General features: G+C 52.3%; 1 protein-coding gene across 1 annotated transcript; it reads left to right on the top strand.

Moving 5' to 3' along the window:
• Positions 1-2,034: 2,034 nt before the first annotated feature.
• Positions 2,035-11,224, top strand: LOC102452274 (uncharacterized). The gene is made up of 5 exons (XM_075909468.1): positions 2,035-3,446; positions 6,188-6,381; positions 6,568-6,651; positions 7,609-7,722; positions 8,017-11,224. The coding sequence occupies exons 1-5, from the start codon at positions 3,295-3,297 to the stop codon at positions 9,687-9,689; spliced, it is 2,217 nt and encodes a 738-aa protein (XP_075765583.1). The 5' UTR covers positions 2,035-3,294; the 3' UTR covers positions 9,690-11,224.
• The last annotated feature ends 3,019 nt before the right edge of the window (positions 11,225-14,243 follow it).

The following is a 14,243-nucleotide window of genomic DNA, read 5'->3' as shown; positions in this document are numbered from 1 at the left end:
CCCCCCACGCGAGGGTCCGGTCCGGCGGCTGCCGGTGAGATTGGGCCCCCGACTCTCTAGCCCCGCCCCCATCTCGGCTCTGTAACAATGGGGGGGTCCTAGCCCCACCCCTATCTCGGCTCCGTAACAATGGGGGGGTCCTCACTGCCGGGCTGGGGAGGCAGCGCCACGTGCCGCGGGATGGGGCTCGGGGGCGGGGCCGGCGCGCGTTGCTATTTACCTCCCGCGCTAGGACTTGCGGCGTCTCCCCCGCCAACCCACATGTGATGGTGCGGACACATGACCAGCCCCCGCCTCTTTGCCAGTCGGTCTGGTCTGAGGGGCAGGGCTGGTGCTGCAGGGACTCGCGTGGGCCCCACATGGCTGCGGGTAGGAGGCTGTTGCGGGTTTGCGCCTCCCCCTTGGCGCTTGTGCGTTTCGGGGGGGACGGTGACACAGCGGGGACCCCACACCCGTGGAGCTGCTCCTGTCCCCTCTGGCGCCCGCCCCCTGCCACCTCCCATGGAAACACCCGCACCTCGGGCTGCTCCTGTGCGGGTCAGCAGGGCGGGGGCAGCGGGAGAGCGAGCCCCCCCCATGAATCCCACATCAGCAGGTGATTGGCAGGGGGGGCGGTAGAGTCTCAGACTCACCGAGCTGAGGGACGGGCAGCCCGCGGGGGCCTCCTAATGATTGTCTGCAGCCCCAGCCCTTTGCATGGGCCCCCTCGGGCCCCTTCGGGTCCACTCCAGGGACAGCATTGGAGCTGTGGCCTGGAGACAGAATGTGACCAACTGGGCAAGGCCTGTGGAAGAGCCCCCTCCGCTCCAGAGCTTGTCCGTCTCTGAACAGAACTTAATAAAAGGTCTCGCCTTAAAAAACCGGGTTGAGTAGCCCTGCATCTACTGCTCCATTCGCTGAGCAATAGTAATTTAACCTCTCCAGAAAGGGTTAAAGCCCCTCTGACATGTCTCCAATGGCCCCTCTCCCCTGCCAGGCTGCAACACCCATGTCTGTCCCCAGCTCAGCCCCCGGCCTGCAGAACCAGGGACAGGACGCAGGGAAACATTTTAGCTGCAGCCTCCTGCAAACCCGCGTGGCCCAGCTTGGCTCTAGGGCCCGGAGAATCCCTGTTCGGTGTCCGTGTTTGCTTAAAGCTGCCTGGCTCACACTGTAAAGCAGGAGCAGAGAACCTACGGCTCAGGACTTGCCTGGATGTGGCCCCTGAAGCTTCAGGAACCCCCCGATATTGGGGAGCCTGCACCGGCTTCCTAGCCACCCCTCCCCACTTCCCTCCCTCCCACCACTCCAGCTGGCGTGTGGGCCATATCAGTGAGGGGTTTTTCTTGCTTCTCACTTAGTGCCTGTGTGTGGCCCCTGACCCAAAAAAGCCCCCTCCCCCCCAGTTTGTGGAGGGAAGATGATGCATGAAATTGCAGGGAAGAGAGAGAAAGTCTGTGAGGGGCCAAACTGACCATGTGGGTGGGGAGATCCCACAAGTGGCTGCAGGGCCAAAAGAGGTGTAAAGAGACCCAAACCCTCTTATCAGTGTGAGCTCTGGGGAGGGAAGGACGAGCCAGGGTGGAAAGAACTTTCTCTCCCAGGCTTAGACAGGGGGAGGGGGATGGCAGTGGGGGGAGGGTTAGGCACAAAGGGTATGTCTACACTACCCTCCTAGTTTGAACTAGGAGGGTAATGTAGGCATACCACACTTGCAAATGAAGCCCGGGATTTGAATTTCCCAGGCTTCATTTGCATAAGCGGGGAGCTGCCATTTTTAAAACCCCACTGGTTCGAACCCCGTGCAGCGCGGCTACACGAGGCACGAACTAGGTAGTTCGAACTAGGCTTCCTGGTTCGAACTACCGTTACTCCTCATTTCACGAGGAGTAACGGTAGTTCGAACAAGGAAGCCTAGTTCGAACTACCTAGTTCGTGCCCCGTGTAGCTGTGCTGCACGGGGTTCGAACCAGCGGGGTTTTAAAAATGGCGGCTCCCCGCTTATGTAAATGAAGCCCGGGAAATTCAAATCCTGGGCTTCATTTGCAAGTGCGGTATGCCTACATTACCCCGCTAGTTCGAACAAGCGGGGTAGTGTAGACATACCCAAACTGAGGAATGTGCAGTGCCCTGGCGCAGGCTGGGGCTACAGGGCACAGCGAGGCGCCTCCATTCCCTTGGGCCAGGCAGGAGAGCGCCGGGTGTGTGTGTGGCTGCTGCATTTGCCCTGTGAGTAACTCTCCTTCCCTTCTCTGGGCTAGTAAATCGCTGGTGACGGTGCCATAGGACTAGCTGCAGGCGCCGGGTTTGCTTTCAGCCGGGAGGTGCCAGTGACTTGGGGCAAACGCTCCTTTGGGATGGGCAGAAACCAGAGTGTCGGGGGCTTGGGGACGGAGCAGGTGTCTGTCACTGAGGCTGTCCTGACAGGGTTTGGGGCAGGGGAGCTGGTGCCATGGCCCATGGGGGGGGGAAGATGCAGCGCGAGGAGCTGGGGACGCCAGGCGAAGCAACCAGGGACTTGCCGGGAAGATGGGTGGGGGGTGAAGGGGCGGGGCTGTGGGAGCCGGGGGGGGCGGGGCTGTGGAGCGGGTGGGGGAATGTTTCTGAGCTGGGGGAGCAGTGAAGCCCCCTCAGCAGTGTCTGACTCCGTTGCCGCCACTGCGCATGTGCCGCACGCCCTCAGCCAGTTCTTGCTGCTGTTACTCGCCGCGCTGCTTCGGGGGAGCAGGGAGCAGAGCAAGGTGGGTGGGGCCGGGTAGTTAACGCTGGGGGCAGGACCCTCGGGGTGGGGCTCTGCGTGGCCAGGGGGCGGGGATGTTTGTTTGTTTATTTCCCTCCGCGGCGCCTCATTGGCTGCCGGGCACTCCCGCTGCTCCCGGCGGTTAGCCCCGCGCTGCACATGCGCGAGTTTCGTGGGCGGGCCAGACGGCTGCCGGAGGCCCCGCCCCTCGCTCCTGACCCGCCTCCTTCCCCCCCACATGTCTGTGGAGCAGCTGCTGCTGGGTGCGCCCCTGCGAAGCGGGGGGGGGGGTTGTGGGGCACGGCCTTAGTGGGGAGGGTTTGTGGGAGGGGCTCACACAGGCTGAGGGGAGGCTGGGCTGGCCAGGCCAGGAGGGGTGGTGCAGCTCTCTTGTGGGAGTTGTGGGAGGGGCACAGCTGGGCTGGGGGAGGGGCTGTGACCCACCTTCCTGTGCTGCCTGTGGGGGGCTGCTCTGGCGGGGCAGGGGCCTCAGGCCGCTCGCTGCTGCCCCCTCTGTGGTTGAAGTTGTACATTTAGCGCAGGGCCCGTCCGTGTCTGGCTGTTAGTGCTTCCGGATGCTCACGCTCGACACAAGCCGAGAGGCCGAAGATTGTGGCCGAGTTTCAGCAGCTGCGGCAGTTCCTGGAGGAACAAGAACGACTCCTGCTGGCCCGGCTGGAGAAGCTGGGAGGGGAAGTGTCAGAAGCCAGCGAGTGAATTCCTGTAGGTGAGACTGAGGGAGAAACATCCCAGCTCCCCACACAGGGAAGGGAGCCTACTGAATCACAAGCGTTGGGATCCAGCTGACAGATCTGGGTGTAACTCGGTGTGTGCATTGCTGCCATGGGCTGTGTTGCCCCTGCTCTCAGGCTGGGGAAATTCAAGGAATTCTAACTCCAGGCCTGTTAGAGCTGAGACTTCCTAGCCAAATCTTATCATCTGTAAATGAAATAGAATCACATGGAATTGTTTCTGTCCAGGTGTGAGACGGGGCAGTTCCAGCTGACAGAGGAGATTTCCCTTGAACTGGAAGAACAAGTCAATGCTTTTTCCTGGAAAACAATTGCGCTGTCGGAGACTCTGAGGGTATGTCTACACTACCCCCCTAGTTCGAACTAGTGGGGTAATGTAGTCATTCGGAGTTGCAAATGAACCCCGGGATTTGAATTTCCCGGGCTTAATTTGCATAAAGCCGGCCAGCGCCATTTTTAAATGCCGGCTAGTTCGGACTCCGTGCCACGCGGCACGGACAAGCTAGTTCGGATTAGGCTTCCTAATCCAAACTAGCTGTACGCCTCTAGTTTGAACTAGGGGGGTGGTGTAGACATACCCTGAGGGAATTCAAAGGTACCTAGAAGGGATGGAGTAGGGGAAAGTTGTTTAAGTATTAGAAACTATTGAATCTGGCCTCTGAAGCCAACCATCCCCTGCCTCAATTCCCCCATAGAGAATGACGGCCCCATCATGCTGCTCTCCTTAGAGGCACTGAGCAAACAGAGTCAACTGCTTGCAAATAGAGCCAGGGGTTTGCAAATTCTGAGCCTCCTGTTGGTGTCAAGGAATCAAAATAGGTAAAGTTAATATCATGGCAGCGTCTTCGCACACAGCTCTAAATCTCACTCACTGATCAGTGAGGAGTCCCAGGGGCACTGCATGGGGACCTGTGAACACTTGGAGAAACACTGGTCTATGGGTTTGTGATGCTAAAGGGGTGAAGTTAAAGCACATAACGGACGGCACCTTCAGGCTCAGTTTTCACTACTCAGTTTCAATCTGGGGTTGGTTTCAAACAATAAATAGGCTGAAAGGCTGAGAGCTGACTGGCTTCCATGGTATCAGTGTGTTCATGGCGAGAAATTGCTGGATACGCAAGGGCTCTTCGGTCTAGTGCAGCCCTGAGCAAAATACAGCCCATGGGCCGGATCCAGGTCACCAGGCCATCTGATCCGGCCCACTGATGCTTGGAGAGCAATGGGCTACTTCTGTACTTGCCACTTCCCACCTGCAAGCCACTCAGAAAGTGAGAGTGACCTGGAGGTTAAGGGGAAAGGCTTCAGGCACTGCTTCCACCTCCAGGACAATCTCATTGGCTGGTTTCTGGCCAGAAAGGAAGCACCGTGCCCTCTCCCCTCCAGCTCATAGGTATTCTCACACACATGGCCCCGCAGCCTGTGCGAGGGTTGGACAGGCTCCTTACCTGCCTCAGAGAGGTGCTTGGCTGCTGGTCGGGAGTCACTCAGGTAAGTCTCCTGGCCAAAGCTTGCCTCTGGCACCCCAACCTCTCCCTTCCCCTCCTAATTCTCTGCCCCCCACTCCTGCCTCCCGCTCCACATATCGACACTCTCTCTTCCTGCATCCACATATGCAAGAATCTCTTCATGGTCAGAAACCCTCACCCTTATTTGTCCACTCAGCCACTTTTCTAAAGTAACTTTACTTTAAATATTTCATGAGTAGTTGGCTAATCCAGTGCCCCAGATCACACCTGCTTCCTTCACCCAAACTCCTTCCCAGACCCCTTTTTCCCTCCTGCATTCCAAAGCCTCTCTCAAAGCTCCCTTCTTCTCCCAGTGTCCATCTCATACGCTGTATTTCCTGGTTAATGTCTTGGAAGAGTGCAGCTCTCAACCACTTTCCAAAATCTTGGAGTCTCTCCCCTCCCCCCCCATCAAATGAATTGCCCACCCCTGGTCTAGTGGATACAGTTCAGTGAGAGTTAATAACTGAAAGCTGCAGCTGGACAATTTCAGGCTAGAGAGGAGGCACAAATGTTTGATGGGTAAGAGAATTAGCTGCTGAAACAAATGAGCAAAGAACTGATGGATTCTCCATCTCTTGATGTCTTCATATCAACACTGGACGACTTTCTAGAAAATATGCTGTGGGGAAACAGAACTTTGTGCCTAAGTAGCTCGGATAGGTGTAATGGCTTATGCCACAGAGGGGACAGACTGCATGGCTAAGGATATTTTGTGATGCCATGAATCCATTAATTTTAAGGTCTTATCCTGAAAACATTCAGCACACGTGTTTAATAATATGTATATGAATACTCATATTAACTTCACTTCCTCTCTGTTATGGAAGTCTGTGTCAGAGGAGAGAACCAAAGTTTGGGCTGCAAATCAATGCATGAAGACTAAGGATTATAAATATTGCAGCCCAAATTAAATTAAACCTATGTCCATGTTCAGGCAGATGAATATGTGGCTTGTTAGCAGAAACAACTGGATGCTGAAAACTGAATCCCATTGTTGCAGGCAAACTAATGTAACTCAAGCCAGGTATTGAGAGAAATAAATACGGCCTTTGGATCTAACTTGTGTGTGGTGTTTATGGAATATCTAGACTCAGCGTAGAGTCCAGCATGTTTTTCACCAAGGACAGAGTCTGGGCAGAATTGGGGTGTGGAAAGGATTAAAGCTCTTTTTGAAATGTCTCCAATTCCCCTTCTCCTTCTGACTGCAGAACACCCATGTCTGACTCCAGCTCAGCGCCTGGCCTGCAGAGCCAGGGACAGGAAATGGCTGTGGCGAAGCCAGTGAGCTTCGAGGAGGTGGCTATGTATTTCTCTGAAGAGGAATGGGCTCTACTGGACCTGGGCCAGAGAGCCCTCTACAGGGATGTGATGCAGGAGAATTACGAAGCTGTGTGCTGGCTGGGTGAGGATTCCTGTCCCCTTGTGTAACAGAAGCTGGGTGGGCTCTGGAGCAGCTGGGTTGGGTTTGGTTCGGTTCAGGGTCCCTCATTGCCCGAACCCCCAATATCAGCAGTATGTGCCCCAGTAATCCTGGCTCCTGTGTGAGAGGAGGTTCAGTGACATAATACTGGTGCTTCTCTTCCCACAGCCAAGGTCTCGTGGTTCCCACCTTCTTGCCCATGTTGTGCCTTGGCCGGAGGCATCAGTGGAAGGGCCCAGGCAGGAACAACAGGTACCTGAGTAGTGGAGCTGGGTGCAGCTTTTCATAGCATCTGCAGAGTCCCCTTGTGCTATTGTGCTGAGCCCCTGGAAGGAAGGCACCAACTCAGAGTCCTTCCCTGCTTCTGGTAGATTCTGTGCAAGCCAGAGGGGCACCAAACGGCAGGCCCGACTGGCCACAAGAGGAGGGCTGCTGCTGCTGGCAGAGTAGATCTAAGGCTGCAGAAGGAGAGCTGAGCTGCAGGAGCATCTAAGAGCAGCAGAGAAGCAGCACAGCCACCTTGGCTGGCCACAGGAACATCCCGGCACTGCCCTGGCTGTCTGCAGGACTGACTGCTGTTCTGCGCAGCTCACAGGGCACACCCAGGCACAGTCAGTCAGTATCAGGAGTGTGGCGCATAGGCAGGGCCTGAAGTGGCCAGACAAGGATTCATTTTCCTTATCAGACAACTTCCCTTGCCTCCTTCTGGCTCAAGTAGAGTACCTGAGCCCAAGAGCAGGGCAAGTCCAGCCCCCAGCCAAGAGCTTTGTGGGCAGAGCCCATAGGGCTCTAGAGCTCTGCTAGGTCCTTTCTCTCCCAGCCCTAGTGACCTCACATGTGGCAGCTCAAATATGAGTCCTGGCTAGGGGTGTCTGTCAATCCTGAGCATCCTAGAGCTCTCCCCTTATGAGCAGTGTGTTCCTGTCCTGCCCAAGTATGGAACAGGCCCTAAGGGAGACTGAGTTGTATCCTGGAGAGTGAAGCAGAGCGCTCAGTTCCCCATGAGAGTCAGCTGGGCTATTCCCAACATGTTAGTGGGAGGAGGGGAGAATTAGTATGTCCTGGTATCTTGTACCAGCCAGAGACCAGTCTCTGGAAGGCTGAGAAGAAGCCTTTCTGGGTAGGAAACTCAGATCCTGGCTTTGGAAGCAACAATGGCACAGATCTTAATCAAAAAGATCAGCACTTGGTTAATTTCTCTCCCAATAGGATTTCCAGTCCCCAAAGCTCATGTGCTCTCCTGGATGGAGCAAAGGGAAGAGCTGCAGATCGTGGATCTCCAAGGCTCTGAGGAAGGGAAGATCATCAGTGACACACACACAGGTGAGATCAGCTAAACTGACTCAAACCAATTTCTGTGTTCTCATAGCAGGTGTTGGTTGTGTGTTTTCATCAAGTCTGACTGGCCTTTCAGCCTGTCTTTAACTCTAGTCTGAGAGTGCTGTGTGGGGAAAGACTGATGGGGGAGCAGGGTGAACTCAGCTCATGATTATTGTATCTTTCCAGTCATTCTTTGGGTGTGTCCCCCCCCCCCCCCATTTTCTGTTCATCATTCAGAATTTTTCTTTCAGCTCAGCACAGAGAATGACTCCTGTGTGGTTTCTCTTTCTATCCCAGCAGGTGATGAGATGCTGAATGAGAACAGTGAGAGGAGTCTTCAGGAGGAAGGACCTCAGCGAATGGCTCCATGTGGGATGTTAGTGGGAAGATCTGAAGGGCATGTTTCTCAGAGTCCAGAGCAAGGAGAGACTTGTGACAGACAGTGTAGCCTACAAAGGCAGCAGGGAAACCATCCTGGAACAGGAGAGGATAAATCCAGTGACAGGAGCAGAAGGTTGAAAACAAATACAGAAACTGTTCAAACAAAAATTCCCCATCAACATTTACCTTGTTCTTGCTGTGACTGTGCAGCTCTTATTAAACGTGAAAGAGCCCAAACAGGAGAGAAACCCTTCAGCTGCTCTGACTGTGGGAAAAGCTTCAGTCGGAGGTCAAACCTTGTTAGCCATAGGAGAGTTCACACAGGAAAGAAACCCTTCAGCTGCTCTGACTGTGGGAAAAGCTACAGTCAGAAGTCACAGCTTGTTAGCCATAGGAGAACCCACACAGGAGAGAAACCCTTCAGCTGCTCTGACTGTGGGAAAAGCTTCAGTCAGAGGTCAAGCTTTGTTAACCATAGCAGAGTTCACACCGGAGAGAAACCCTTCAGCTGCTCTGACTGTGGGAAAAGGTTCAAACGGAGGTCTCACCTTGTTAGGCATAGGAGAGCCCATACAGGAGAGAAACCCTTCAGCTGCTCTGACTGTGGGAAAAGCTTCTGTCGGCGGTCACAGCTTGTTAGCCATAGGAGAGCCCACACAGGAGAGAAACCCTTCAGCTGCTCTGACTGTGGGAAAAGCTTCAGTCACAGGTCATACTTTGTTAGCCATAGGAGAGCCCACACAGGAGAGAACCCTTTCAGCTGCTCTGACTGTGGGAAAAGCTTCAGTCAGAGGTCACACCTTGTTATCCATAGGAGAGCCCACACAGGAGAGAACCCCTTCAGCTGCTCTGACTGTGGGAAAAGCTTCAGTCAGAGGTCACACCTTGTTATACATAGGAGAGCCCACACAGGAGAGAATCCCTTCAGCTGCTCTGACTGTGGGAAAAGCTTCAGTCAGAGGTCACACCTTGTTATCCATAGGAGAGCCCACACAGGGGAGAAACCCTTCATCTGCTCTGACTGTGGGAAATGCTTCAGTTACAGGTCATACTTTATTAGCCATAGGAGAGCCCACACAGGAGAGAGACCCTTCAGCTGCTCTGACTGTGGGAAAAGCTTCAGTCAGAGGTCGCACCTTGTTAGTCATAGGAGAACCCACACAGGAGAGAAACCCTTCAGCTGCTCTGACTGTGGGAAAAGCTTCAGTCAGAGGTCACACCTTGTTATCCATAAGAGAACCCACACAGGGGAGAAACCCTTCAGTTGCTCTGACTGTGGGAAATGCTTCAGTGACAGGTCATACATTGTGAGCCATAGGAGAGCTCACACAGGAGAGAAACCCTTCAGCTGCTCTGACTGTGGGAAAAGCTTCAGTCAGAGGTCACACCTTGTTAATCATAGGAGAGCCCACACAGGAGAGAAACCCTTCAGCTGCTCTGACTGTGGGAAAAGCTTCAGTCAGAGGTCACAACTTGTTATCCATAAGAGAACCCACACAGGGGAGAAACCCTTCAGCTGCTCTGACTGTGGGAAAAGCTTCAGTCAGAGGTCACACCTTGTTAGACATAGGAGAACCCACACAGGGTAAAAACCCTTCAGCTGCTCTCACTGTGGGAAGAGCTTCAGTCAGAGGTTGCGCCTGGTTAAACATAGGAAAACCCACATGCAAGAAAACATTCGACTGTAGGAAACATTCAACTGTTCTGACTGCAGTCAGAGGTCACAGTTTGTTATCCATAAGAGAACTCTCACAAGAGTGAAATCCTTCAACTGCCCTGACTTTGGGAAATGTTATTGTGAGATTTCAAGCCTTGAAGCCACACATATGAGAAACCCTATAGTGGTGGTGAGCAAAATTTTCTCTGTTGGCACAATCTAGCCTGCCTAAGGCTTTGATTCTGTCCACAAGGTAATACCAGGCCCCACCTCCAAATGAGCATGTGCTGAGGGGGAAGGAGCTTAGCCCCACTCCCTCTTCGTGTTGTGTAGCTTCTAGAGAGGAGGCAGCACTAGGCTGAGTCTTTGCCACACAACCTGAGGCTGGCATTAGAGGCACTGCTTCCACTGCACTTCTGGCCTCCAGGGCTACATGGCCATGTTAGGGGTGCCTCTGGATGGCTGCAGCAGTAGCATCTCTGGCCCTGGACTGAATGGGTGCAGCAGTTATGCCTTTGGTGTCCGGGGCTGGTCCTGGTCTGTGTGGTTGCTGCTGCAACAGCAGAGCCTCCCTCCGACGTGACCAGGACAGTGTGGCTGAAGATGTTGCTGCAAGGGGCCCAAAGCCAGGTAATATTTGCTTTCCCTCCCAATCTCCTCAATTCCATTTCCCCTGGGAGCCAGCACCCCCAGCTTGCACTGACACCCTCCTTTTTTCTTGCACCCTCTCTCCTGGCCCCACACTGCACCCTCCCCCTGGCCAGATAGCTGCCTGTTTCTGCATCCCAGATCCTTTCTCCAGACCCCAACCCTTTTTTGAGCCCCCTGTTACATTATTGGATCTTAAGGTGAGCATACAGATCACTTGCTGTGATCATGGGGAACAGTTTGCCTCAAATTTGGTACAAAGTGGGCCATGTGAGGTATCAAATGAAAGCTGAGATTGTGTTGATTCTATGTATGGTATTCATGTCCTCTTTTGGAGTTTGTATGGGAAGTTATGACTATGGGCTCTGTTGATGCTATGTATGGACTGCCTGTCATGGGGAAAGAATGTCCAATGAGTGACTATGCTAATCAGTACGAATCCAAGGACAATGGCTCTCCGGGTGGCCAATACACAGCTGAGGAATGCATGTGGTAAGCTGCAAAGCAGCCAGGTTACAATGGCTGCTGGCATATGAAACAGGTCACTTGACCATGTGACTAGGTCCAGCTTGGGAGACACCGGGAATGAATATCAAACACCATGAGGGGGGCTCCATCTTGTCTTCAGTCTCGCTACTTATCCCAGATGAAGCCTTGCTAAGGACAGAGACAAGGGGAATGAGTGCTGACCCATCCTGGTATATGATGTACTCCAAAGACTTTTATGCTAGCAGTTTGTAACATCTCCACTAAGATCCTGTATCAAGAATTTGCCGATTGATGTATATAATGTATTCTCCTTAACAACCTTACTCTCAACCTTTTCTTTCTTTTATTAATAAACCTTTAGATTCTAAAGGATTGGTCCGTTGTGATCTTGTGGGTAAGATCTAAAGTATAAATTGACCAGAGATTGATCACTGGTTCTTTGGAACTGGGTGGATCTGTTCTGGGTTGGAGAGATTGGGCTCTATAACCCCTCACCTTTGTGTAAGACCAGGGCTGATTGCGGCACAGGAAGAGCTGGGGTATCTGAGAGGTTTTACTTATGAAGCTTCCTGTGGGTGGACTGGCAGATAAAGTGCTTTGTATGACTGGTTTGTGGCCTATTTTGGAAAGGTCTCCAGTCAAGGGCTGTAAGCAGTCCTGGTTTTGAGCAATTTGACCTGAGTGGATTCCCTCAGCAGTGCCCAGACCCAGCCCAGCCCTCTCCAAACCTGTAGGCTATGTCTACACTGGCATGATTTTTCGGAAATGCTTTTAACGGAAAACTTTTCCGTTAAAAGCATTTTCGGAAAAGAGCATCTAGATTGGCAGGACGCTTTTCTGCATAAGCACTTTTTGCGGAAAAGTGTCCGTGGGGGATCTAGACGCGCTTTTCCGCAAAAAAGCCCCGATTGCCATTTTTGCGATCGAGGCTTTTTTGCGGAAAACAAATCTCTGCTGTCTACACTGGCCCTTTTGCGCAAAAGTTTTTTGGGAAAAGACTTTTGCCCGTATGGAAGCAGCATAGTATTTCCGCAAAAGCACTGACAATCTTACATGAGATCGTCAGTGCTTTTGCAGAAACTCAAGTGGCCAGTGTAGACAGCTGGTAAGTTTTTCCGCAAAAGCAGCTGATTTTGCGGAAAAACTTGCCAGTCTAGACACAGCTGCCAACTACTGTTGCTCATGGAAACTCACTGTTAATTACATAATTAGTCAAGCCATTTTGCTAGGGCTGCATCTGGGGAGTTGAATTTAAATTACTGAAGAGATTAAACCTTTTAACTTTCTCATGTTAGTTAATCAAACTTTATTGTATATTATGTAAAATATTTATGTCCAATACATACCAGAAAAAATCAATGTTTTTACTTATTGTAGGGGTAGAGAACCTTTTTTGTATTGGGGGCCACTCACCCACAGAAAAATCAGTTGGAGAACACTCAAAGATGTGGCCCCCGACTGAGACACCTCACACTTCTGGCATTCACAGGGTGAGGGGAAGAGACAAGGAGGACTGAAGTTAAGGGCTTCCCATAGGCCAGATTTACTTTCCTGGGGTTCCAGAGTTAGTGGACTTTTTTTTTAACCTGGTGAGCACTAACTTAACCAAAACAAACATTAGATTACACATTCAACAGGTGGTCAGAGGAGAAGTGATTTGATAGGTCTAGCAGTGGAAACATTATGAGCACATAAGCCAATGGACTACAAGGTTACACAGGATCCCTGCCCATCACCAATTAAACATCTTATCAATAATACAGGTAATTATTCCTAACAAGCAAAATGAGCCAACATAAACAGAGGCATGTGGATGGTAACTCTTTCAGCCAGAAATATAATGCGTCTACTGCAGGGGTGATATTGCCTTGGGTTAGCGCAGTCTAAGGCCTCAGGCTTATTTTCTAGGAATAAAGAAGACAGTGAAAAACAATCCTGCAGAGTTCTTTGGTACCAGCCTTATCAAAGGGAAGCCCACTTGGAATGTGGTTGCCAAGGGAGCCAGGATCATGGTAGCTACTGTCTGTGTGCTTCCCAGGCCTGGCCTAATGATTTAGGATTTGAGTTCTCATTTTTCAGCAAGATACCATGGACTGCCTCAGTTTACCCCTACAGTTCCCTCCTCTTGGGTTTAGGGTTCTTTAACCCACCAGATAAAATACAACAATTTCAGGGGTTTTAATTTACTTTGGAAGCGCTGGTACAGCACCAGTACTATATAACTGTTATAATCTAAACTCGCCACATGATTTGGCAAAACACTACTCAAATCCATCCCCAAGATATTTTGTCACCAGTAAAGGCACTGCCCATGATTATAGATTTGACCTCTACTTCCTGGTTGAGTGCTTCAGAGTAAGGTGTTACGGCATGGTCCACGGTTTTCCCTATGGCTACGTCTAGACTAGCCCCTTCTCCAGAAGAGGCATGCTAATTTCTAACTTTGGAATAGGGAAATCTGCGGGGGATTTAAATATCCCCCGCAGGATTTAAATAAACATGTCCACCGCTTTTTTTCCGGCTTGGGGAAAAGCCGGAAAAAAGCATCTAGACTGGCGCGATCCTCCGGAATAAAGCCCTTTTACGGAGGATCTCTTATTCCTACCTGAACAAGGAACATGGAACATGGACAAACAACACTACTCGAGGGGGTGGCAAAATGGAATCTAGGAGGCCAGACTCCTTCATGCTTCACCAGGACCATGCACGGGACGGGCAGCGCCCTAGGATCTGCATGTGCCCAGATCAGTCCCTCTCCCCACCGGCCGATTCTCTTCCCCCTGTTTTCCCCCTGGACATCCCCGCTCACCCCCACCCTCTGTCGGCCTGGTGGTTCTCCCCCGCTTCTCCTCCTGATTTCCCCTGCCAGTCCTGCTGCCCACACCAGCCCTGCTTCCTCCTGTCAGTTCCCCCCAATCTTTCCCAGCCAGCCCCACTGCTCCCTCTCCCCCCAGCCAGCCCTGCTTCCACCAGCAGAACCAGAGTAACCCAATAAACCCTGCACCACCACATCGTGTGCTGAAAAGGGGCTCATTTATTTTCAGAAAGCCGACACCATCTTTGGAATTTTTTATCCATATTCTCATTGCGGATGGTGAATGCACCAGGCTCTCTCCATTCTGACACATGGAAGTGCCTTAAACCTCACTGGCACTGGCAGCAGTGGGGATATTTAAAAGGCATTGCTTTTAATTTTTATTCAGGATCTATGCACACCCTGATCAGTCCCACTCCCTGCTGTCTCATTCTCTCTGCCCCCCCCCCCCCCGGGCCAGGCCAGCCCAGCCCAGCCCAGCTTGCCGCTTCTCTCCTGGAACCACCAGCCCTGCTTTCACAAGCCAGTAACACT

Source organism: Pelodiscus sinensis, chromosome 26 (genome assembly GCF_049634645.1).
Source record: "Pelodiscus sinensis isolate JC-2024 chromosome 26, ASM4963464v1, whole genome shotgun sequence".
Classification (NCBI taxonomy): Eukaryota; Metazoa; Chordata; order Testudines; family Trionychidae; genus Pelodiscus; species Pelodiscus sinensis.
Note: the sequence above shows the minus strand (reverse complement) of the source record. Positions and strands in the feature narration are given on the sequence as shown.